General features: G+C 41.7%; 2 protein-coding genes across 3 annotated transcripts in view; both read left to right on the forward strand.

Annotated features, from left to right (window-relative positions):
* Nucleotides 1-5678: 5678 nt before the first annotated feature.
* POC1B (POC1 centriolar protein B) overlaps nucleotides 5679-25914 on the forward strand; it is a 100630-nt gene continuing 80394 nt past the window's right edge. The window contains exons 1-2 of one of the 2 annotated variants that reach the window (XM_044228797.1): nucleotides 5679-5844; nucleotides 6478-6562. In XM_044228797.1, the coding sequence (XP_044084732.1) occupies nucleotides 5830-5844; nucleotides 6478-6562 (100 nt within the window). In that variant the 5' untranslated portion in view covers nucleotides 5679-5829. The remainder of the gene's footprint in view (nucleotides 5845-6477; nucleotides 6563-25914) is intronic. The other variant, XM_044228794.1, reaches the window with a different exon arrangement.
* LOC122892382 (polypeptide N-acetylgalactosaminyltransferase 4) lies at nucleotides 6852-10328 on the forward strand. Its single transcript, XM_044228793.1, has one exon. It carries the CDS (start codon nucleotides 7090-7092, stop codon nucleotides 8824-8826), a length of 1737 nt encoding a protein of 578 aa, XP_044084728.1. The 5' UTR covers nucleotides 6852-7089; the 3' UTR covers nucleotides 8827-10328.

Genomic DNA, 25914 nt, shown 5'->3' on the forward strand with positions numbered 1-25914 from the left:
GCCTCTTTGGAGAACAGTGTGGAGATTCCTCAAGAAATTAAAAATAGAGCTTCCCTACGACCCTGCAATTGCACTCCTGGGTATTTACCCCAAAGATACAGATGTCGTGAAAAGAAGGGCCATCTGTACCCCAATGTTTATAGCAGCAATGGCCACAGTCGCCAAACTATGGAAAGAACCAAGATGCCCTTCAACGGATGAATGGATAAGGAAGATGTGGTCCATATACACTATGGAGTATTATGCCTCCATCAGAAAGGACGAATATCCAACTTTTGTAGCAACATGGACGGGACTGGAAGAGATTATGCTGAGTGAAATCAGTCAAGCAGAGAGAGTCAATTATCATATGGTTTCACTCATTTGTGGAGCATAACCAATAGCATGGAGGACAAGGGGCGTTAGAGAGTAGTAGGGAATTTGGGTAAATTGGAAGGGGAGGTGAACCATGAGAGACTATGGACTCTGAAAAACAGTCTGAGGGGTCTGAAGTGGCGGGGGGGTGGGAGGTTGGGGTACCAGGTGGTGGGTATTATAGAGGGCACAGCTTGCATGGAGCACTGGGTGTGGTGAAAAAATAATGAATACTGTTTTTCTGAAAATAAATAAATTGGAAAAAAAAAAAAAAAAAAAAGCATTCCACAGAGATACAACAGGAGATGCAAGGGCCCTGAAGCAGAAGAGTGCCTGCCATTTTCAAGGGACAACAAGACAGTCCTGATGAAGTTAAGAACATACATATAGAGCAATGACATGTCTAAGGCAGCTTCTGTTTGAGGACTAATAAACACTGAATCGTTAACTGGAGTAATACAGAAGTGGGCAGAGCGCACAGGATTATAGCTGAAAGAGTTTTGTAATTATTCTTATCACCTAAAATAGATTCATCACGATGAAACTGAGCCTATTAGAAATGACAGCAGGAAAGGTCTTCACAACCTGTCTTTGCCTGCACACAGTATACCCTTTAAAATAAATTCACATCCAGATGTTAACTGCAAGATAATTAAAAAGTTTACTATGGACTCTGAAAAACAGTCTGAGGGGTTTGAAGTGGCGGGGGGGTGGGAGGTTGGGGTACCAGGTGGTGGGTATTATAGAGGGCACAGCTTGCATGGAGCACTGGGTGTGGTGAAAAAATAATGAATACTGTTTTTCTGAAAATAAATAAATTGGGGAAAAAAAAAAAAAAAAAAAAAAAAAAAAAAAAAAAGAACCTTAAAGTTCTACTCTCATAGTAACTTTGAAGGATTCAATACGGTATCATTAACTATAGCCGCCATGCTGTGCATTAGATCCCTGGACCATATTCATCTTATAACTGAAAGTTGGTAGACTTTGACCAATATCTCCCCCATTTCCCCCACCCCTCAGTCCCTGGCAACCACCATTCAACTCTGTTTCTGAGTTTGATGGGTTTTATTTTATTTTTAAAATTTTTTAAAAAGATTTTATTTATTCATTTGATAGAGATCACAAGGAGGCAGAGAGGCAGGCAGAGAGAGAAGGGAAGGCAGGCTCCCTCTCAAGCAGAGAGCCCAAGCAGGGCTCGATCCCAGGATCCTGCGGTCATGACCCGAGCCGAAGGCAGAGGCTTTAACCCACTGAACCACCCAGGCATCCTCTGAATTTGATGTTTTTACATTCTGCATGTGCGAGATCACAGAGAATTTATCTTTCTTTGACTTATTTCACTTAGTGTAAAGCCCTCCAAGTCCATGCACATTGCTGCTATTGGCAAGATTTCCTTCTTGTTTTCATGGCTGAGCACAATTCCATTATGTATGTCCAATTACATATACCCCATCTTCACCCATTTATCTTTTGATGGACACTTAAATTGTTTCCATGTCTTGGCTATTGTAAATAATGCTGCAAAGAACATGAGGGTGCAGATATCTTGTATGTGTTTTAATTTCCTTTGGTTATATACCCAGAAGTAGGATTGCTGGATCATATGGTATTTCTATTTTTAATGTTTTTGAAGAACCTTGGTACTGTTTCCCAGAGTGGCTACGCCAGTTACATTACCAACAGCACACATTTTTCTTCACATCCTCACCAGCACATCTTGTCTTCTTGCTGGTAGCCATTCTAACAGGTGTGAGGTGACAGTTCACTGTGGTTCTGATTTGCATTTCCTTGATGCTTAGTGATGTTGTGCACTTTTTTCCTATAACAGTTGCCCTGTCTTCTTTGGAAAAAAAAAATGCCTACACAGTTCCTCTGTCCATTTTTTAAAATCAGATTTATTATTTTTTTTTTTGCTACTGAAGTATGTGAGTTTTTATCTATTTTGAATATTGACCCCTTATCAAATATATGGCTTGCAAATATTTTCTCCCATTCCATAGTTGCCTTTTCACTGTGTTTCTTTTGCTGTGCAGAAGTATTTTAGTTTGACGTAGTCTCCCTCATTAATTTTTGCTTTTGGTATGAAATTTCCTAGGAGGCAGAGAAGGAAGAGGGCCTGTAGAGAAGCAGGAACCACAAGGACAAAAAGATGGCAAGAAAAATTCTATTTTGAGGATATGGCTGACAGGATTTAGAAACTGAATGTTGATTGAAATGAATTACTGATGGTCCTCAAAACAAAACGAAGTGAAAACTAATGCTTTGATGATTCAAACAGATCTGGAACTTCCTTTCTACATATTCTCCTATGCTCTGGAACAACTGGATCCAGAGGAATTACAGTGCCTGGAAACAGGATACAAAGTAGTTTCACTCCCAAGTGCCTCACAAGAATGTGAACAGTAGATGGCACTTTTGTGTTATCCCTAAATTTTCAACCTTTGAAGAGAACTAACCTAAGAAAGACTCCTGTTAACATAAATACAAACTTTTTTGGTGCTCAAGTGGATACATTTGATTTCTAATTTGAGGGGAAAATTAGGAAAAGGAGAGCTAATTAAAGGATCTGTTTGTCTTAGGTAGTACCTTGCCTCCAATGCTATCTTGTAGATTTCCAAATAGTGTGAAATATCGTGGCTTTCTTCCAGATTAATACATTTGCAGTTTGGAGTGGTTCCAAGTTACCGTAGCAAGTGGAATTATGTGAATTCAAGCAGGCTTGAGGTCAGGTTAAAAAAAATAGCCCCCACTTTGGCCTTGTTTCCAAATCTCTGTCTCTGAGCTTTTCCTGTTTGCAAAGGTGGGGAATAACAAACAAAAACACAGCCAAATCAAATATGGAAAAGAACCATGGGAGGAACAGTTTGGACTACTGAGAGAACAGTGAAATGGAAACACAGATTCTTTTTTTTTTTTTTTTTTTAATTTACTGTTAGGCTAGATCCAGTATTTTACATGTTTACAATATGCCTGCCATCATGCAAAAGGCATCATGATGTAACTATGTACTTGGGGCAGTTAATTTCACATCTCTGCATATCAATTTCATCATAAAGAAACATGGTAATAGGGATGCCTGGGTAGCTCAGTAGGTTAAGCTGCTGCCTTCGGCTCAGGTCATGATCCCAGGGTCCTGTGATGGAGTCCTACATTGGGCTCCTTGCTCAGTGGGGAGTCTGCTGCTCTCTCTGCCACTCTGCCTCATTTGCTCTCTCTCTCTCTCTGACAAATAAAATAATTTTTTAAAAAAAGAAACATGGTAATAATATTATTCTTGTGAGGACTATGTCAAATTTTGTAAGTTACTTAGAGGAGTACTGAGCATGTACCGAGCACACCAAAGGTAGATGCAAAAAAGTTTTTAAAGCCAACTTTTAGGTGATGGGCCAGTAGGTGATAATTTTCCTTCTATTCAGTAGAGAACATGTATTTTTTTGGTAACTAGAAAGTTTAAAATCTTAAAAGACTTAGAGAAAAATCTGTATTTAAAAACTTCTCTTTTCTTCTGAACTAGTTTCTACATCCTTCCTTTTCCTTTTTCTTAATCGGCTATACCCATGATCAGACATATCCTATCTATGAGAAATCCAAAGGTCTTGGTCATTCTTCAGAGTTTCCAGAATTATTATTTTTGATTGTAGTCAAATATATATAACACCAAATTTACCGCTTTATTCTTAAGTGTACAAGTCACTGCCATGACATACATTCACAATGTTTTCCACCATCCCTAGTACCTATCTCTAGAACGTCACCACCTCAAACAGTAACTCTGCACCCATTAAACAATAATTCTCCATTCTCCCTTACCCTCACCAGCTCTGGTAGCCTCCATTCTACTTTCTGTCTCTATGAATCCAACTATTAGAGGTACCTCCTATACATGGGATCATGCAATATATGCACATTTGTGTCTGGCTTATTCACTTAGCATATTGTTTTCAAATTTCACTCATGTTGTAGTATGTATCAGAAATTTATTCCTTTTTATGACCAACTAATAATCATTGTTATGTACTTATCACATTTTATTTGTAGATTCACCTGTTAGACGTGAGTTCTTCCCACTTTTTGACTGTTATGAATAATGCTGCTATGAATTTAGATGTACAAGTATCTGTTCTAGTCCCCGCTTTCAACACTTTTCTTTAAAAACCTATGAGTTAACTTACTGAGGAACTGCCCAACTGTTTTCCACAGAGCTACAGCATTTTACATCCAAACCAGCATCCAGCATTATTTTTAAGAATGCCTTCAAGTCAAACTGAAATACTGAATCTAAAGTTATGTCCTAGCTGCTGAGTTGCTATGTACAGTATTTACTAAAACTAAATTCTATCACTAGGTAACCAGAGCACTTATAATTAAGAGATGCAGCACACCTTTCATCTACATCGAACATGCATCTTGCCAGGTGTGGTCCATTATGTCATTTTTTTGCTGTCAATAATGTTTATCTTATATGCAGTTTTCAGCTGAGTCCTTCCTGTTTTGAGGGAGGGTAAAAAAGGATACAGATTTAGAATTCGAAAATGTGACTCTGGGATCTTTGACAATTATAAATTGTCAGGAATATCCAGGAATGAAGTTTGTAACTTGTAAACTTCGGTAACATTTTGTCACTCTATCGACCTCATAGTGTTGCCGAAGCGCAGATACAATGTGTAAGAAAGCCTGCTGTACCAGGGCTATAGTTACTATGTGTCCTAATAATTTAAACAAGACAACAAGTTTCTTTCTAAGGGTTCCAACAGACTTTCAACATGCTGCCCTGTGAGTCTGGGGCTCTAAAGCAAACGGTAATGAGCAGAGCATAGAAACCCATTAACAGAAAAACAGTAAGTGGATGCGTAACATTCCTTCTTCATTCAAGTTCATCCAGCATCCATATTTATACCACAAAGCCTATTGCATCAAAAGCAGTGATTAAGTAAGTTAAAATGTGTCCTCCAGAGGCTTAGTTCCTGTGTGAATATTAATTACTATCGAGCTGCCCAACTTCAGCTCCAAACTCCCTTACCCGGTCATTAAGCATTTGCGGACCCTCTTCAAATTCGTGGGCGCTGTCTCTTTAACGTGCAGCAGAACTCCGATTGCATCGATCACAGACTCGTCCCCCTTCCTCCTATCGGTCTCATTTCCATCTCGGTGACTGCTCTACCTCCCAGTTTCAAGCAGAGGGGAGCGCGTGCGTTAGTAAACTTTGGCTTTCGTGGGTGGTCACACCTGACCCCGGAGCGTCCCGTTTGCCATCCCGCGGCGGCCGGGCTTCCGGCCGCGCCGGCGACGTCTCGGGGTTCGACTGGCCACGCCTGGAGCGCGGGGTTTGACTGGGCCGCCGTTGTTGTAGTGACCGGGAAGCGCCGCCGCTCTGAGCAGACGGTTCCGGGCGCCGCACGGTCCCCCCTCCTACCCCATCCCCTCCCTTCCCCGGCTCCCCCCGCGGGCTGGAGCCCGGCGCCGACCGCGCTTCCCATGGCCTCCGCCCTGGTAAGGAGGGGCTGGGGGGCGCCTCCCCGGAGCTGATGTCGCGGGCTGCGGCGCCAGGTCCGGGCAGCTTTCGCACCTGGCGGGAGATGGAGGCGGCGTCCGCAGCCCCGCCCCGAGAGCCCCTCGCCCCTCGCCCCGGGGCGTCCACATCCCACTCTCTGCTCCTGGGGCCGAGTTCTGGCCAGACCCCGGGCGCTCCTCCCCCGCGTCCCGGAGCCCCGGACGGAGCCGGGGCAGCCCCATGGCCCCTAGAATTCTCCGAGGGTTTCCGTGGAGCGCCTGCGTCAGAATCACCTGCAGGTTTAAAAAGTAGCGAAGCCGGGGCCCCGCCTGGCACCCGCGACTCGGAGCCCGCGGCCGGGGCCCGGGAACGCGCATTCGGACGAGCAGCCCCGGGGGGCGCCCAGCGGGCGCGGCCGACTCTGGGAAGCGCCCGCGGCGGGCTTGGCAGGTTTCTGCGCTGGAGGCCGGCGCCCGGCGTCCCCCGGCGGGGGTCCCAGCCGTGTGTCCGCAGGCTCCCGCCGGAGTGGCCGCGCCGGGGCTGGGCTCCGGGGGAGGGGACCGCCCTGATCCCGGAACCCCCGCGTCCGAGGTCTGCACCTGCCGGCAACCCTCGGCGACTTTCCTTCCCAGGAGGACCCCGTTCTGGAGCGCTATTTTAAGGGCCACAAAGCGGCGATCACCTCCGTGGACTTCAGCCCCAGCGGCAAACAACTCGGTAAGTGTTCTTCTCCCGTTTTGTGAGGACGGACATGCTCGCCTGGTCGGAAACCGTGCCGCCCGTCCTCCCTGCGCCGCGGGAGCACCCCCGGGGGACCCGGGCGGGGGTCGAGCGCGACCGGAGACGCGCGCACCTGGGTCGCGTCGGTCCCGCCCCCATCCCGGGCCTGGGGCCCGGGCCTGGCCGGCGACTTTCGCGAACTCACCACCAGGAGGAGTGAGTGGGAAGGGGAGGGGTTTGTCCTCGGCCCAGGGAGGGTGGGGTGCTGGCGAGAGAGTTTGTGAAAAGTTGTGAGAAGAGCAGGAGGAAGCGGGGACCGAGGCGCGGGGGCTGCGCCGGAGGCCAAGGACTGAGAGGTCTCAGGTCACCCCGGGGAGCTGGAAAGGAGCCGCGCGTCTGCGTCAGAGGAGGGACCCTCTTCGGAGTTCGTCCCTCCCTGAGCCTGGAACTCCATCTGCGGGTCCCCAGCCCTTCTGCGTGGTGACTCTGGTGGCCGCGTCGGCGCCCTGGCCGTGAGGATCCGGATGGCCGTGAGGTGGACCTGGGCAGGCAAAAGCTGCCTGTTGCTGGCGCTTTTAACAGTGGCCTATATCCTGGTGGAACTCTCGGTCTCCACTTTCCATGCCTCTCCAGCAGCCGACCTTGCCCGGGAGCAGGGGCCCAAACAGCTTTCAGACCCCTGGGAAAAGGCAGAGGATTTGTCTCGACCGCTCTACAAGAAGCCGCCTGCAGACTCCCATGCGCTTGGGGAGTGGGGCAAAGCCAGCAAGCTCCAGCTCAGCGAGGGTGAACTGAAGCAGCAAGAAGAACTTATTGAGAGATATGCCATTAATATTTATCTCAGTGACAGGATTTCCCTTCATCGCCACATAGAGGACAAGAGAATGTATGAGTGTAAATCCAAGAAGTTTAATTATAGGAGACTTCCCACCACCTCTGTTATCATTGCTTTCTATAATGAAGCCTGGTCGACTTTGCTCCGCACCGTCCACAGTGTTTTGGAAACTTCTCCTGCAGTCCTTTTGAAGGAGATCATCTTAGTGGATGACTTGAGTGACAGAGTTTATTTGAAGACCCAGCTTGAAACTTACATCAGCAATCTTGATAGAGTCCGCCTGATTAGAACAAATAAGCGGGAGGGGCTGGTTAGAGCCCGCCTGATTGGGGCCACTTTTGCCACTGGGGATGTCCTCACTTTCCTGGATTGTCACTGTGAGTGTAATTCTGGTTGGTTAGAACCACTTCTGGAAAGAATTAGTTACGATGAGACGGCAATTGTTTGCCCTGTTATAGATACCATTGATTGGAATACTTTTGAATTCTATATGCAGACCGGGGAGCCCATGATTGGTGGATTTGACTGGCGCTTAACCTTCCAGTGGCATTCTGTCCCCAAGCAAGAAAGGGATAGACGGAAATCGAGAATTGACCCAATCAGGTCGCCCACCATGGCTGGAGGACTGTTTGCCGTCAGCAAGAAATATTTTCAGTACCTTGGAACATACGACACTGGAATGGAAGTGTGGGGAGGTGAAAACCTTGAGCTGTCTTTTAGGGTCTGGCAGTGTGGAGGTAAATTGGAGATCCACCCGTGTTCCCACGTGGGGCATGTATTCCCCAAGCGGGCGCCCTATGCTCGGCCCAATTTCCTACAGAATACTGCTCGGGCAGCAGAAGTGTGGATGGACGAGTACAAAGAGCATTTCTACAATCGAAACCCTCCAGCAAGGAAGGAAGCTTATGGTGATATTTCTGAAAGAAAATTACTCCGTGAACGGCTGAAGTGCCAGAGTTTTGACTGGTATTTGAAAAACGTATTTTCTAATTTACACGTCCCAGAGGATAGGCCAGGTTGGCATGGAGCTGTCCGCAGTATGGGCATCTCTTCTGAATGTTTAGATTATAATTCTCCTGACAACAACCCCACAGGCGCTAACCTTTCCCTGTTTGGATGCCATGGTCAAGGAGGCAATCAATTCTTTGAATATACTTCAAACAAAGAAATAAGGTTTAACTCTGTGACAGAGTTATGTGCAGAGGTTCCTGAGCAAAAAAAATATGTAGGAATGCAAAATTGTCCAAAAGATGGGTTCCCTATCCCCGCAAACATTATTTGGCATTTTAAGGAAGATGGAACCATTTTTCATCCACACTCGGGGCTATGTCTTAGCGCTTTTCGGACACCTGAGGGTCGACCTAATGTTCAGATGAGAACTTGTGATGCTCTAGATAAGAATCAAATCTGGAAGTTTGAGAAATAGAAGAGCACAATGGCACTCTCTTCCTGAGCTTAGAGCTTCGGGAAAGTCAACGAGCTGGTGAAGAACCTCAGTAAAGACCGTATTTTATCAGAAATCACCCACTGGTCTTCTGCGAGAGCTCTGTGAAAGCTGTGTTTCCTTTGGTATAGAACACTGAAAGTGGGTGCATAGAGAGCTGCTGTTTAATCTCTCAAAGTGCCTTACTTGGGTTGTCTTGTTTAAGGGCTTTGTCAGTTTCTTCTCCTTAAAGAAGTTGACTGTGAATTGAGATACACAAAACATTTAAGTGACAGACTTAATAGTACAGAATGTAAAAGTCCAAGCAGAATGAGTGATGAGTTATGTTGATGGGTAAGTTCAATGCCCATCCTTTTAAAAACAAAACTCATAAATATGTTGTTGGAGCTATTGCTATTTTGATTATATATGGGTTTTGAATTTCTTTTAGCCAGTACATTAAATTTTAGGTGTTTTTTTCTTTAATTTTAATTTTCCTTTAATCAACTAGAAATCAAAGAAAGTTGATCTTAAGGAAAAAGGCCTGGCATAGATGTATGTTTCATTGGAAGAGGGCATTAGTTTGAATGTGAGTTTGCTGGTCTTTTTACCATGGAGACATCTCAGAAAAGTATACCCACATCTGAATGAAATGGGGAGATACTTACATTCCACGCTTGGTGAACTGGAGCTATTAGACTTCACTGATTTGTATTGATACCTCATATTGTTCTGATTTTGTAAGCTGTCCTCTCTGTGAACTCTTTTTCGTGTGTGGGACATTTTCTGTTTGCACTTCCTTAAGTTATGAATGTACTGGAGAAGGACTCATTCACAATACTGTGCTTCCCTTTGTTAATGCTTAATCATTTAAAGTAAACACAGTTGTTGGCTCTCTGAAGTTAAACCCAACTGCATTTACTGAAATGTGTGAAACTGAAAGTGGGTCTCATGCTAGAAAGGCTGTGGGATTCTTCTAGGAGTTCTTCCTAATTAGGACGTTTAAGGATTTATCTTAACACAAAGAAAAAGACTGGGCACTGGTGTCTGCTGCCTGGCAGCCTGTTTTCAGCACCTAGCACCAAGCCTGGCACTTAGGCAGCTTCCAGTAGTGGGTGGGTGGATGGATGGATGGATGAATGAATGAATGAGTGAATGAGTGAATGAATGGCTCAGCCATGGAATGTGATTTTCGTCCTGTCCTTTGACCAACTGTTTGGGCCTTAGTTTTCTCATCTGTAAATGTGGGTGCTGGATTTGATCTCAAAGATCCCTTCCAGCTCTGAAATGTTGTGATGACACATTACAGTCACTCTTGCAGTCTTTATAACACTTTATATCTCTTCACTTTTAACACAGGTAATGTGAGTGAACAACATTCAGTCCAGTTATGAAGCTGGAAACGAGGGATGGTTTTAAAATTAAGTGAGGTGAGGGTCGCCTGGGTGGCTCAGTCAGTTAAGTGCCTGACTCTTGATTTCAGCTCAGATTGTGATCTCGGGGGTCATGGGATTTGAGCCCCATGTCGGGTTTTGCACTAAGTGGGGTGTCTGCTTGAGATTCTCTCTCCCTTTGCCCCTCATTCCACTCTCCCTTTCTCTCTCTGTCTCTCTTTCTCTCAAATAAATAAATAAATCTCTAAAAAACAATTAAGTGAGCTGAGCTCAACTGAAGCGGTTTGGTTTGGATTGAGTGGGAAGTTGTTGTGGTCAGTGTTTGTATTCATTTTATTTTGGCAGTCATTGAACCAATTTTGTTTTTATCTTTACTCTTCAAACTCTAAAAGTAATCTTCTGGGCTAAGAAGACAAATATTTACTAAAACAAATTATCTGAGAAGTAAGCATATTTTTTTGAAGAAAAAAATATGTTTACTAGTTTTATTTTAGTGCTATATCCAGAAATCACAGGCTGAATTTAGAATTATATTAATTCACTTTGGTCTAAATTTATGGAAAATGCATACTCCATAGAAAATTAGATGACAGTACTCATAAGTAGAGTTGTTTTCGGTGTGTACATGATGACTAGAGAAGGAACTTTGCAGAATGTGAATTTAAGAAAAGCTTTTAGGGTAACCATTTCAAAAATTAAAAGTGTTATGTATCTTGAACAGCTTATTTCTCTTTTGCTTCTTAAAATGTAAGTGTGTTAATAACTTTCATTAAGTTATATGGCAACCTTAAAGTTTATCAAAGAAATGTCCCAATTTCATATGCACTGTATATGGCCATGGGTGTAATTTAAGAAGGAGTTATAAGAATACTCCGGATTTTGCAAAAATGGTTGTTTGACAGCAGTTGTTCTAAACCCACCCTCTCCTCTTGCCCAGTCTACTTTTTAATTTAAATTACCCCTTTTCTTTTTACTTATTTTTTTGTTCTTGTTAGCCCCCTATCAAATGGAAAGACTAAAACTGATGTATTCTGGAAGTGCTTACTGAAATTATTTTTGTTCCAGTGTCTTGCTGCTCCTATCAAAAGGTGAGGGGGGCATTGAAAAGCAAAGTACTTAATTTTTTACCTATTGCCTAAATTGTAGGCTGTGACCCATTATTCTTTTTGGAAGGAATTTTAGGATAGTGCTTTATTTATATCAATAACTTTAAAGTGTCTGATTCATCATTCCTCCTGATAGTGTAGGTAACAGAAGAATGAGACTTTCATATTTTTATCTTTAGGCATTTCCAATTTAATTGCAAAAACATACTGTAAAATTATAAACAAAATATATTTTGATTCTCTAATTCCAGTTTATTGGTACCAAAGCTGTCTTTTGCTGTAGACAATGAAGAGTTGACCTTTTAAGTTATTTAACATACTATTAACAGTTTCAGTGAAATATTTAGTAGACTAGAGGTTTCCATTTTAAATGGTCACTGTCATGTAGTGTCCAATTCTATGAGTAGATTGTCTAAATAGGCATTTCTAGCAGTAATCTTTTAAGCAAATGATAACCCAGTCATCGGCAGGATCTCTGTAACTCAGAATAACTTGTTTGTATGAGAAAATCTGTTTACTTCCCAGGGGTAGGCTCCTGCATATTCATTATATGTTGGCAAATCAAACTTTTCTAGGTTGACGTCAAGAGATTATTTCTAAGTTGTAGAGTCTTAGTGGTTTTAGGATCTCAATTTTAATGGATAAAATATTTAGTTTTGACTTGTTTGTCCATTTAAATTGCTGTTTTAATAATATTTTTAAATGAGCACAAAGAATATTGAGGTTCAATTAATCTCTTTTGAACAGTGAATTTTTTTCCTTAGTGATGAGCAGTTTCCATCCTTTTTTTTCCCCCTTTTGTTAATGGTTTTTGCAGTATTGATCAGACATAAAATAAAATGTGTGACGAATTATTTTTGCAAATGGATTATAATAATTTTAGTTTATGGCATCATTGTTTCTATGTACACATTTGTTGATGGTAAAAGAGGTGAGTTAAGCTTGTAATAATTTTGCTTGTTTGAAAATACAGACAAAATGTTAAAAAGTCAAAATTCCGGAATTATTTTGCAAGGTGTCATTAACCAACAAGCATTCTAAAGTGGTGTTAGCGCTATTAATGCATGCATTAATTACTCATAAACAAACAGGAAATGATCCGTGAGCTCTGGGACCTATTGGGGGCACATTAACACCAATTTCAAAATGCTAGGCCAAAAAGAAATATGCCTATTCTATAAACCACATTGCCTCACATTTTCCTTAACCTTCTCTCTGCATCACGCCATCCTAAGTACAATTCCTGTCTACCGGTCATATCTCTCTTCCTCAGGGATTCTGCCTAATGCCCTACACCCTGCCTCTCCTAGCCTGAGACACTGCCTGGGAATCACTATTCTAAGTGAATACTGGAGATTCACTATGCCAAGACATCAGAGGTCTTATAGCCACGTTTAGGATAGTTGAGCTAAACAAATTTTTACCTATCTTTTGTTTTGTACGTATAGTTTAAAGTGTTACTATAAATACGTATGTCATAATCTTGCTGTCTTACTAAGTGACGGCAACTCTGTGCAAATCATTTTATCTCTCTTTCAGTTTCATGGACGTGAGAAAAGACTGGGAAAATCATAGAAACAGTATATAATGTTTGCCAGGGGCTGGGGGAGGGAGAAGTAGAGAACGATTGCTAATGGCAATTTTGTTTTGTTTTGTTTTTTGGGGTTATTTTTTACATGTGTGTGGGCAGGGGGAGGGGTGTGATGAGAATGTTCTGAATTACATAGTGACAGTGGTTGTACAGCTTTGGGTAAAACACTGAATTATACACTATCAAAGGTGAATTTATGGTATTTGAATTACATCTCAATTATTTAAATTAAAAAAAATTAGAGGAAAAGAAGAGGCTGGAGCATTTCATGTATCCCAGAAAAGATTTCTGTGTCCCTCTGTGCCTATTAGACTTTAAAACAGGCCAGCAGGATTTATTAACACTTGAGTCATTTTGTAATTCAGCAGAATTAAGAAAGCTAATATATATGTGAATTAGGCTGTGAGTACAAATGAGTTTGTATTGGAATGTTTTCCTAAAACTTCAGAGAAAGCTCAATCAATCCTCTTGAACAGGAAGTAGGGATTATTATAAAAAGTGAAATGAGGGGCGCCTGGGTGGCTCAGTGGGTTAAGCCGCTGCCTTCGGCTCAGGTCATGATCTCGGGGTCCTGGGATCGAGTCCCGCATCGGGCTCTCTGCTCGGCAGGGAGCCTGCTTCCTCCTCTCTCTCTCTCTGCCTACTTGTGATCTCTCTCTGTCAAATAAATAAATAAAATCTTTAAAAAAAAATTAAAAAAAAGTGAAATGAGTTCCTGAATTATATAGTTGTCCACGACAGAACTGAAGAGTAACAGGTCCTCACAACTTGCTAATAATCAGACGCGACTTTTCCTTTTGTGCCAAATTCAATCACTTTCTCAGGCTGACCTGAGAGAGTTGTCTTCTGCAGGCCAGCGGTGTCCTTGGCTCTCTGGTCACCCTTCTAACACTCTCATTTGCATGTATATAATCTTGTTCAAAGAGGGAAATGGGAGGTACCTTATTTATTTAGTATTCCTTTATTTAGTTAACGCTACTGGTGCCAGATACTAGGAAGCACATAAATCATATGCCAATACAATGTGAAACAGGAAAAGAGGGGCATCGTATGAAGAAAAGGAAGAGTGCTTTGAGGAAGAACAGTGATGACATAAGTTTATGGGGTTAAGAGACACTCCTTTGTTGGAGATAGATTTCACTCAAGACCTGAAGGAGTTAGCCAGGCAAAGGCTGGAGAGAGAATAGCATACGCGGAAGCCAAAAGTGGGAAAGAACGTGTCCTTGATCAAGGAAATAGAAGAACGCCAGAGGCACCTGGCTGGCTCACTCAGAAGAGAGTATGACTCATGGACTCTGGGTTGTGAGTTCAAGCCTGGCACTGGTGTAGAGTATGTACATATGTACATAACGTACATACATACACAAACATTTAAAAATTTTTACTTAAAAAGAATTCCAGAAGGGTAAAGCCGGAGAACAAAGGAAGAGAGAGAGCTTTGGTAGATGAGTTTGCAGGAGAAGGCAGAGGCAGTTCAGCTAACGTCTTGGAGGCTAGAGTGGGTCAAATGGTAGCTCTTTAAACATGTTTCTGAAACCTGTAAATATAACCTTATTTGGGGAAAAAAAAAAAGTTCTTTCCAGATGTTATTAAGAATCTCCAAAAGAGATTATCCTGGATTATCTTGGTGAGTCTTGAATCCAGTGACAAGTGTTCTTATGAGAGACACACAGAGGAAATAGGAGGAGGCCACGTGAAGCCAGAGGCGGGGATTGGAGTCACACAGCCTCAAGCCAAAGAACTTCTGGAGGCCTCAGACATTGGAAGAGGCAGGGAATGGAATCCCCTTTAGAACTTTAGAGAGATTCCTGCCAACACCTTGATTTTGTACTTCTGGCCTTCAGAACTATACAAGAGAATTTCCTTTGTATTAAGCCTCTAAGTTTATGGCAATTTTTTTCTTTCTTTCTTTCTTTTTTTTTTTTTAATATTTTATTTATTTGACAGAGAGACCACAAGTAGGCAGAGAGGCTGGCAGACAGGGGTGGGGGGAAGCAGTCTCCCTGCCGAGCAGAGAGCCCGATGCGGAACTGGATCCCAGAGCCCTGAGATCATGACTTGAGCCCAAAGCAGGGGCTTAACCCACTGAGCCACCCAGGAACCCCATTTTGGCAATTTCCTATGGCAGCCACAGAATACTAAGAGGCCATGTTTTAGGATTTTGTTCTGAGAGTTATAAAAAGTTGTTGAGGGGTTTTAAGTAAGGGAGTGAATGGCATGATGTGATTTATCCTTCAAAAAGATCATTGTGGCTACTGTGTGGAGACTGAACTGTTAGTAGAGAAATCAGTTAGGAGCGATTTTAGTAATAACAGCAGGAGATGATGATGGTCTTCAGACTAGGGTAGTAATCTGGGAAAGAGAGAAATGTGGGAGTTATTAGCATAAAGATGGTATTTAAAGTTGTCAAAAATTCAGAAATAACAGATGTAAAACCAAGCAATCCCTGGAACAGTTGTTAATAAAAGTTTATTGTGTGCATACCATAAAGACAGTTTGCAAACTGGGAGCAACTCAAAACATGGCTGGCATGAGACTCAGAGGTACATTATGAAGCAGCTTTTATGGTAAGAAAGCAGTGACTTTAGTCTTCACACTGATTGCTTGTAATATTAGAATTCTCTTAAATGATAGGGTGTTGGTCTGCAGTTACCTTGGGAAAAAGTTCAAGTTTTGCTTAAGATTTCCAGGGACATAAGCAAGAAATGACCCAGGTCAAGTTAGTTTTACAAAATAAGCTAAATTAATCTTTGTATGACTAAATGGGTTTTGTCTGCTCAGGGAATTTTCAAGGCTGGTCTCCATTTGTTTTTGATTTTAGCAAAGTCATGGGAATATTTGAGGTCACCTGGGAAGAACATAGAACAATGAGGGCAGATGGGCCAAGGCTGAGCCCTAAAGATCTCCACCCTCTAGACCAGAAGAAGAATTGGCAAAAGAATCTAAGAAGGGATAATCAGAAAGAAAGGAGAAAAACCATGACAGCAGGGAATCATGAAAGCCAAGGTCCAGGGTGGGGTAGAATTGTTGAATTGAGAGGAGAAGATATTACACAGTCATTAGCAGGGGCGGCTGGGTGGCTCAGTTAAGCGTCTCGGTCTTGATTTTGGCTCAGGTCATGATCTCAGGGTTGTGCGATTGAGCCCCCCATCAGGCTCCATGTCATTAGGAGAGTGGGGAGGGGGCTCTTGCAGAATGAGGCACTGCTGGACAGTATGGAAGATCCATGTGAAATTAGTGGTTCTGAATTTACAGTGTTTCCAATCTGTTTCGGGTGCATCTAGCCCTTTTGACGGGTACAGATACCGTCCCAGGAAAGGCAGAGTGATTGGGACTTGGCTGGGGAAATTTGAAGGAGGGAGGGAGGGTCAAGGGGTTGAATATATGTGTAAGAGAAGGATTATCAGTTGGATAAGGAGAGAAATGAAGATTATTAAGTGGAGGGAGAAATAGAGAGAGCCTTGGGGAGAATATAGGTCAATGGATTGGATAGAATCCAATAGAAGTTACTTGACTGTGCTGTAAGGAATGCAGGTTGTCAGAGGATGATGGCTTTCGATTCGTGATCTGCGAAGTGTTCAGGTTCTGCTGATGACAAGACGCAGGGTGTGCCATGAACAAGCTGCGGAGGAAGCGCGGAAGTAAAGGGCTTTGGAGAGTCTTAGTTATTCCCTTAGTCTGAAATGCTCTTCACTCTTCACTTGGCTTGGCTGACTCCTTCTTGCCCTTGATGGCTCTACCTAAAATGCTAAGAATTAAGTATTCTGCCCCCCCACATTATTCTTTTATTTATTTATTTGACCGACAGAAATCACAAGGAGGCAGAAAGGCAGGCAGAGAGAGAGGAGGAAGCAGGCCCCCTGCTGAGGAGAGAGCCCGATTCGGGGCTCGATCCCAGGACCCTGGGATCATGACCTCAGCGAAAGGCAGAGGCTTTAACCCACTGAGCCACGCAGGCGACCCTCCCCCCCGACAATTGTTATTGGGACTTCCTGACTTATCTTTCACATCTGTTAGCAGAAGGTAAAATGGTATGTTTGCCTGTTGTTGACTTGTTTTCCTCCTCTTCATCTGAATGTCAGTAGCTCCCCATTTAGAGATTTTGTCTATTTTGTTACTTTGGACTTTCCCTGCCCTTGCCACAATGCCTTATGTATTATGTGGGGGTGAGGTATCTTTTGAAAGAACTAATAATATCGGGAGTTGGAGAGGAAAACTGTGACCTGGGGTAGGTGAAATGTGAAAGAGAAAATGATTGTCACTTGAAAGGCTTTCAGGGAACTTGGGGTTCCCAAGTTGAGAAGTTGAGAAGCGGTTGAGAAGAAGGGACTTTCAGGGAGGTGGTGGAGGGTATAAGGGAGATCATCTAGTGGATGTTCCTCTGGGCAAGTGGTAACTTTCAGAAAGCAGAGAAGGCATAGGTGTTAGGGTCACTAAAGGTCAACTAAGGGGACACCCAAGCATTGTGGGAGTGAGTACATGTGACTGATGACCCGAGGGGCTCAGGGCTTCAACTTCTGGTCATGACTGGGGGAAACAGAACAATAGAACATAACATTTATACTTGACAGACTTTTAGAAGGCTGGGTTTCACAGGGTGATTTGGGAAGAATCAGAGGAGAGGGGAATGGGAACAAACAGTAGCCTATGAAGTGTTTCCATTCCTTGTTCTAGATGAAGGTTCAGTGACTTTCTGAAGCTGTGTAGCCTGGCTGGGCCTGGTTTGGAGTCTGATTCTGGAGCCACATTTTTTGCATTAGGCTAGTTTCTCAGAGGGCAGCACTCAAGTTTTTTTAAACATTAGAAAGTTTTAAAAGTACTGTCATGTGGTTTGTAGAATCTGTGTTGTACTTTAGAAGTTTTTATTTAAATTTGTATAATTTTAACATTGAAGTTGTCACTTTTCCCCTTTTTTTTTTCCATCAAGGTTATCCTGTCATCAACTCAATTCCTATTTATTAGCCTTTGGGCTATTTGTAGAATAAATCATACTTTAAAAAAAAAAGTTAATTTCTTTCTTTCTTTCTTTCGAATAGGAGCAGAATGAAATTTAGAATTTCTAAGTTGTTTTCCTCTTGGTGAAATCATAGTAAAAGTTTGCCAGATATTCTTTTTATATTAGGGTTCTTGATGTCAATCTGTGTAGTACCTTTGTTAAAGTTTCTCCTACTGTTCTAGTTCAAAAAATTACTCCCAAGTACTAAAGTAATCTAGTGTATGCCCTGAAAGGCAGTAGCAGAGTGCCATATTTCTCTAGTTTTGAAGTACATCAGACTTAAATGAGAAAGTGGTTTAAAAAAAATTCAAATTCCTTGGTCTTACCCCAAATAATGCTTAATTTGCTAGAAATACACATTTTTTAAAAAACAATTTTACTTATTTATTTGACAAAGAGATAGAGAGGGAGGAAGAGAGGGGGCACAAGCAGGAGGAGCAGTAGACAGAGGGAGAGGGAGAAGCAGGCTTCCTGGCTGAGCAGGGAACCCAGTGCAGAGCTGGATCCCAGGACCCTGGGATCATGACCTGAGCCGAAGGCAGATGCCTAACCAACTGAGCCACCCAGGTGCATCTGGAAATAGACATTTAAAAATATTTATTTGAGAGAGAGGGAGGGTACACACGAGAAGAGGAGGGAGGGAACCTTAAGTAAACTCTGTGGGGAGCATAGAGCCCACTGTGGGGCTGGATTCACAGCTCTGAGATCATGACCTGAGCCGAAACCAAGAGTTTTGGAAATACATGTTTTAAAGATTTTATTTATTTATTTGACAGAGAGAAATCACAAGTAGGCAGAGAGGCAGGCAGAGAGAGAGGGAGGGAAGCAGGCTCCCTGCTGAGCAGAGAGCCCGATGCGGGACTCGATCCCAGGACCCTGAGATCATGACCTGAGCCGAAGGCAGTGGCTTAACCCACTGAGCCACCCAGGTGCCCCGGAAATACATGTTTTAAACAAGGTTCCCAGTAATTCTAATGGAGATAATCTATAAATGTCCCATGCTTCTCAAAGCACCAGGTTATTGATTAATTGTCCAGACTTTGGAGTCTGATTGAAATGGGTTAAAAATGGACTCCATTACTTTCTGCATCCATGATCTTGGACAAATTACCTAACCCTGCTAAGGTTTATTTCTTTCCTCGTCTATACAAGAAGAAGAATAATATTCAACCGTCTTATTATGAAGATTAAATAAAATAATGCTTATGAAGTCTTTAAAAGTACTTGGCCCATAGTAACAACTCAGTAAAGGTGCATTCCGTTATGAGTCCATCCTCATAGAGATGTGGAATTTGAATAAATTAAATTAAGTTTCTCCAGGTTATCATTACTAAAGATTATTTTTAAAGCACCCACAGCTCCTTTTAGACCAATCTTACACTAGTAAGATAATTACTTAGTGTCAGCTAGAAGGAAAACATGATTAAATATTCCCTCTTTCAGGGCAGAGGAATGTTCATTTAGTGCCATCATTTACTTATATTATTACACAGTGCTTGGAGAGCACAAACTAATTCTGAAGGTATTAGATAGGTATTAAAGTTGATCTAGCGAAGATTAGAATATTATCTTTTTATTGGGCAGCCTTCTCTCTTTTATCTAAGTTTATAGATATGTGTGCTTGGGAATTATATATATTTTTTCATTCCTTAAAAATAGTTACAGAAAACTCCTTCTTGTCAATTTCCTTAGAAGATGTCCTTTTTTATTTTTCCTTGGAAAAGGCAGCCTGGAGTCTCTCTTGTGACCGAAAGGCAAGCACAAACCTGGAAATGCAGAAGGAAGTACAAATTCAAGGTGCCCTCAAATTAGAAATCTGAGTTTACTTCTGGTAGTGGAGTACAAGTGGGACATAATTAGGGTCCAGAATATATAGAAAGACCTCTGAAATAGTTGAAAGATTCAATAATTTCTATATGGGGGTGCTTGGGTGGCTCAGTGGGTTAAAGCTTTTGCCTTCGGCTCGGGTCATGATCCCAGGGTCCTGGGATTGAGCCCCACATTGGGCTCTCTGCTCAGCAGGGATCCTGCTTCCTCCTCTCTCTCTCTCTCTCTCTCTCTCTCTCTCCCTGTCTCTCTGCCAACTTGTGATCTCTGTCTATCAAATAAATAAAATCTTTGAAAAAATAAAAAATAATTTCTTTATGAAGGTAACCTGAATTATTGGTATATGTGCTGCCGAAGCGAGCACTGAAGGTAACCTGAATTATTGGGACTCTCATGAATATGGGATAAAAAAGTCCCATAGGGATATAACCCAAATGTATAAAGTTGTGAAAGATACTATATTATGATCACAGACCTTTTTGTAAGTTTAAAAACATGTAGTCTTAGACCCATTCAAAATTCTTTTGGGAATTAATCATAGTGATATACTTGCACATACCAGAAATGACACATGTACAACAATATGGCATCGTTTGTGAAAGGGCAAAGCTATTCACAATTAGTCTGGTTAAATAAGTTAAGGTGTAGCTACACCATAGAATACTGTGTAGCTATTAGAAAGAAGAAGGCATCCTTCCATCTCTAGTTAGGAAAGGATAATTGGTAACTGAAATTGCCCTCCTGCCTGAAAACTACCAAAAAATGAGACAAAATGTGTGAGGCAACTGTATTCAGGCATTAAGCAACAGAGAGTGCAAAACTGTGGTGATTACTACAAGGAGGGAAACACACAAGGTGAGCCCACAGTCAGGTAGAGCCGAAGCGGTGACATCCTAGCTGAGCGGAGGCAACAGAGGTCATAGTTCTAGAAATGATTCTGGAAGGTAGTATCTCAAGAATGAATGACACTTATTAGAGAAGGTCACAGAGACTAGTTTAAGGGACTCTTGCCAAATTTCAGACAGTGTGAGAGTCAAAATAAATAATGATAGCTATGCAGTATAATCTGAGTCCATATTGATAAAATAAGTTAATGAATAAGTAGAGAAACAGAGGAAAAAGGGAAATTCTTCCTTGCAATAACAAATTAATTAATTATATATTAGTTCATTAGTTAAATTACTAATGTAATTTCTAATTAGTAAGTTATGGAAAGAAGGATGTGTTAGAAGAGCATTAAGGGTGCTAAAATTAGTTGTGATAGCTTATTAAGGAATAGGGTTTATCTAGTCCTAGAGTATCGTCCCCACAATCAACTTACTGATTACAGAGGGGAACAATACTAACTTCACTAGGCAAAACCACCTAAACAAAGTGATGAATGTAAATCTCACCCCTAATATGATAAGGGGCACAATAAAATTTGTGAATTTCCTATCAAAAACATATATCCTGACTCTAATAATAAGGAGCACCAAGAAGAAATTGATGAACACCCCACAAAACTAACGGGTCTGTAGTCTTGAAGAATATCAAGGTCTAATAAATAAATAAAATCTTAAAAATAAAGGGGGGGGTCAAAAATCTAAGGTGGAAGATACAAGGGAGTTTCTTATATGACCTTTGTAACTGTTCTGTAAGCTTGAAATTATCAAAATAAAGTTTTATCACAACTAGGGAGGAAAAAAATAAGACAGTTCTATGTACTGATAAAACACGACCTCCAATATATACACTAAGTGGGCTGGTAGAGAAGGAGATGCAGAAGCAAAATGCAGAATGGGCAGGAATCACATGTTACCATTTGCATAAAAAGGACATGTGAATAGACATGGATGTGTTTAAGCACACAGAAGGATATTGAAGCCATGGTTAACACTGATTGCTTCTAGGAAGGGGAACTGGGTAGCCAAGGTCTGGAAGGAGATTTGGGTAAATACCAGTGTCAGGTACATGTATCACCAATTGAAAAGATAAGACAATTCAACAACAAACTCAAAAACTGGAGGCAGCACCATTTCTTTCCAGGATATAGTATTTCTGACAGAGCAGACTTCTGAATCACTTCAGCTTTGGGCAAATCAAGGAGGGAGAGATCTTCGGTTGACTCAAGTTATTGCTACTTGAGGTGACACAGTAACTTTTGGACATTTGGAAAGCAAACATGTTCTCCATTAGTTTGTTCCTTGTTACTCCAGAGACCCAGCGCTGACTTAGGTGAGCGTGGGTTTTGTTTTTTTCTTTTGTCCTAATGAGGATTTCTTGAAACAGTGAATTATTGTTATAGAATATAAATAGTTTTTTTAAATGAGTAGATTTACTAGTTAACCTTTTCTCTTAGCTTCCTGCCTTTGACTTTTATCTCAAAGCAGACCAATCAGATGATGAAGCCTTGACATTTGAAATTATGTAGTAATGTTTATATAAGGTGTGGCTCAGTAGAAATGTATGAAAGCAAATTCCACGTTGACACTATGCAACATTGACATCAATAGTCCAATACCTTTTATTATCATGGTCTGAGAATTTGGTGGGAACAGGTAAAGAAGGAGGAAAAATTCAGAAGAAATCTAGAGTGTACCTTGAGCCACACAGTGGCGATCAGACATCTCTGCTTCTGGTGTCTCATAATTAATAGGGCCTCTGAAGTGCCACCTTGCCCAGAGGTTGGGCTGTCCCTGCCGTGAAGCACTTGTTCTTTCTGCTCTCTCACTTCCCTTCCGCAGAACAGCAAGCACTGCTTTAATGTGGGCCATGCAACCATCGACTCTAATTTTTGAGCACCCACTCTGGTTAAGATGGTCTTTTCCTCTTCTGATGAAACATGTGAAGGCTTGAGCCCTACCCTGTGTCACCTTCTCATTTAAGCTTCTTATTCTTCTCCCTCTGCGCCCACCTTACCCCATTAATTTTTGCATCACCATGAACATCCTATAACACCATTTTTTCCCAGACCTCTTATCATATTGTTAGGGACCCTGCAAATCTTCAGTGAGTTAAAGAATCAATCTCACGGGGCACCTGGGTGGCTCAGTGGGTTAAGCCGCTGCCTTCGGCTCAGGTCATGGTCTCCGGGTCCTGGGATCGAGTCCCGCATCGGGCTCTCTGCTCGGCAGGGAGCCTGCTTCCCTCTCTCTCTCTCTCTGCCTGCCTCTCCATCTGCTTGTGATTTCTGTCTAATAAATTAAAAAAAAAATCAATCTCATAACCCCGAGGTCATGACCTGAGCCAGAATCACAAGTTGAACCCTTAACCAACTGAGCCACCCAGGTACCCCTACCTTTAAATATATCTTAATTTTGACTCCTTCTCCCACTTCCATGACCTCTAGTTTAGTCCAAACAACCACTTTCTTCAATTTTGTCTCTCTGCCCTGTGTGTATTCTGCATAGAGCAATCAGAGTGATATTTAAAATTTTTTTCTAAGTATAAGATATGTAACCAAATTGTACAACTTGATAAATTTTCACAATGTGACATGACCGTTTAACCAACACCCAGAGCCAGTACCCCAAAAGTCCCCTGTGCTCCCTTGCAGCCACTGTCCTCCCTTCTTGTCCCCCAATAATCCATATACTGGTTTCTAACTCCATTGATTAGTTTTACTATTTCTTGAACTTCATATAAAATGAAACTTCATTATACAGGAGGTACACAGTGTGGATATATGACGTTTAGGCATCCATCTTTGATGGATAGTTGGGTTTTTATTTTTAGTCTATTTTGGATCCTATTGCCACAGATATTATTATTATGCATCTTTTGCTAAACGTACATAAGAATCACTGTCAGGGATGTATCTAGGAGTGGAACCGCTGAGTCAAACGGTCAATGTGTATTCAGTTTCAGCAGATACTCATAACAATTCTCTGAAACGGTTGTAACTCTCAGCATTAAGTGAGAGGTCCAGGTGTCCCACATCCTCATCAAGGTTCAGTATCGTTTCTCTCTTTCATTGTAGTCCTTCTGACGAGTGTGTAGCCAACTGTGCAGTGCACTGTGTTCATTAAACTTGCACTGCTGAGCTACTCATGGAATGGACTCCCTTTTCATATGTTTGTTGACCATTTGGGTATCTTCCTGTATGAAGTGCCTGTTTAAGCCCTTTACCTATTTTCTTGCTCTTTCTTATTGATTTGTAGGGCTCTTTACAGAATCTGTGTTCAATGTGTCTATCTTCTTCCACTCTGTGGCCTGCCTTTTCACTCACTTGGTAGGATCTTTCCATGAACACAGTTTCTTAATTTTGATGTAGTACAGATTATTGCTTTTCCTTTAGTAATTTAATCATGTTCATGTCCTGTTTGTTGCCTACCGCAATGGTCATGAAGGTATTCTCCAATGTTCTAGTCTAAAAGTTTTACCTATCCCATTTTTTAGATCTGTACTCTATGTAGAATTATTTTTGTGTTTAATATAAAAGGTAAAAGTTAAGATACATTCTTTCCCCTTATAATATCCAGTTGACCCAACATCATTTTTTGTGAAGACTACCCTTTTCTTACTGTAAGAGTGTTAATTTTCTTAACTCAGATCATGAAGTCCCCCTTACTCAAAATCCTTCAAAGTTTCCCACTGCACTTAGCATGAAATAGACATGTCTTCCTGTGGCTCTTTGCCTGGAATTTGCTTTCTTCTCAGCTTTTGCCCCACTGTTCTCATTTTCTACTCTCTACAGTGGACATGCTGGTCTCCTTGCTATTCCTCAGTCTTTCAAATACGTTATTGACTTGGGCAGTCAGGCGTGGGGTTTGTTCTGCCCAGAGAGCGTTCTCCCTCCACATGTCAGCCTGAAGCCCTCCTCACTGCACTCAAGTCTGTGCTCAGATGCCCTTTCCAGAGGCACCTGGGTGACTCAGTTGGTGAAGCATCGGACTCTTGGTTTCAGCTCAGGCCATATGATCTCAGGGTCTGTGCTCAGTGCGGAGTCTGCTCTGGATTCTTTCTCCTTCTCTCTTTGCCTTTCCCCACTCACACATACTGTCTCTCTCACTCTCAAATATATTAAATATTTTTTAAAAAAGCCCTTTCCCAGGGAGGATCACTAACCACTCCACGTAACACTAAAAATGAAGAATATATGAAAATCCTCTGAACATGTATGATACTATTAGTGAACTCGTTCCTGGTGATATCAGTGCCTGCCAGGCGGCCGCTCCATTCTGTGTCAGATCCGTGAGATCTCACTGGATTTGAAAGTAGGACTGATCATCTTTGCAACAGGCAGCAGTTCTTTTAAGCCAGTGCAGCTGTGCTTTCTTCATTGTTTTTAGAATTTGAAGAAGTGCTTTTGAAGACTTCCATTTTAAGAACTATGAAAATTTTGCTTCCAAAAACCTTCACTACTGTGTGCTTAAATGAATGTTAATTTCTAAGGTTTGGAATTTTGTGGATTTGCCCCCTCTTTTTCTTTTCTTTCCTTTTTTCTTCCTTTTGATGTTATTTGCTGTACATGCTGCACATCCAGATTGTGTATCAGGACATGGATTATTTTTATGCTTTCTTAGTGATAACTGTTGTTCGAGTACCACTGCTGTCTGTCATTGCACTGTTTGTTCTCCTGAAATCAACTACTTCTAATTCCCAGTTAAACAAATCATTTTCAGTTTTGTCTGTTGTCTTTCTAGCCATTATAGTCATTTGGAATAAAAATTCAATTTCAGTGAAAAAAATGGGCTAAAGACCTAAATATGAGCCCAGAAAGCATAAAACTCCTTTTAGTAAACTCTTTGACATCAGCTTTTAACAACACTTTTCTAGATATGTCTCCTCAGGCAAGGAAAACAAAAGCACAAGTTAACTATTGGGACTACACCAAAATAAAAAGCTCTTGCACAGTGAAGGAAACCACCAACAAAACAAAAAGGCGACCTAGTGAATGGAAGAATATATTTGCAAATGATATATCTGATAAGGGATTAATATCTAAACTATATAAAAGACTTATGCACCTTAACACCCCCAAAACAAATACTCTGATTGAAAGATGGGCAGAGGAGCTGAATAGACATTTTTCCAAAGAAAACATACAGATGGCCAACAGTCATATGGAAAGATACTCAACATCACTAATTATGAGTGAAATACAAATCAAAACCACAACGAGATATCACCTTAAACCTGTCAGAATGGCTAGAAATGAAAAGACAAGAAATAAGTGTTTTGAGGATACGAGGA

The sequence above is a fragment of the Neovison vison genome, chromosome 12 (genome assembly GCF_020171115.1).
Source record: "Neovison vison isolate M4711 chromosome 12, ASM_NN_V1, whole genome shotgun sequence".
Lineage (NCBI taxonomy): Eukaryota > Metazoa > Chordata > Mammalia > Carnivora > Mustelidae > Neogale > Neogale vison.

What these genes read in the sequence shown, in the direction of transcription:
- LOC122892382 (XM_044228793.1), top strand. Translation starts at nt 7,090, where the DNA reads ATGGCCGTGAGGTGGACCTGGGCAGGCAAAAGCTGCCTGTTGCTGGCG.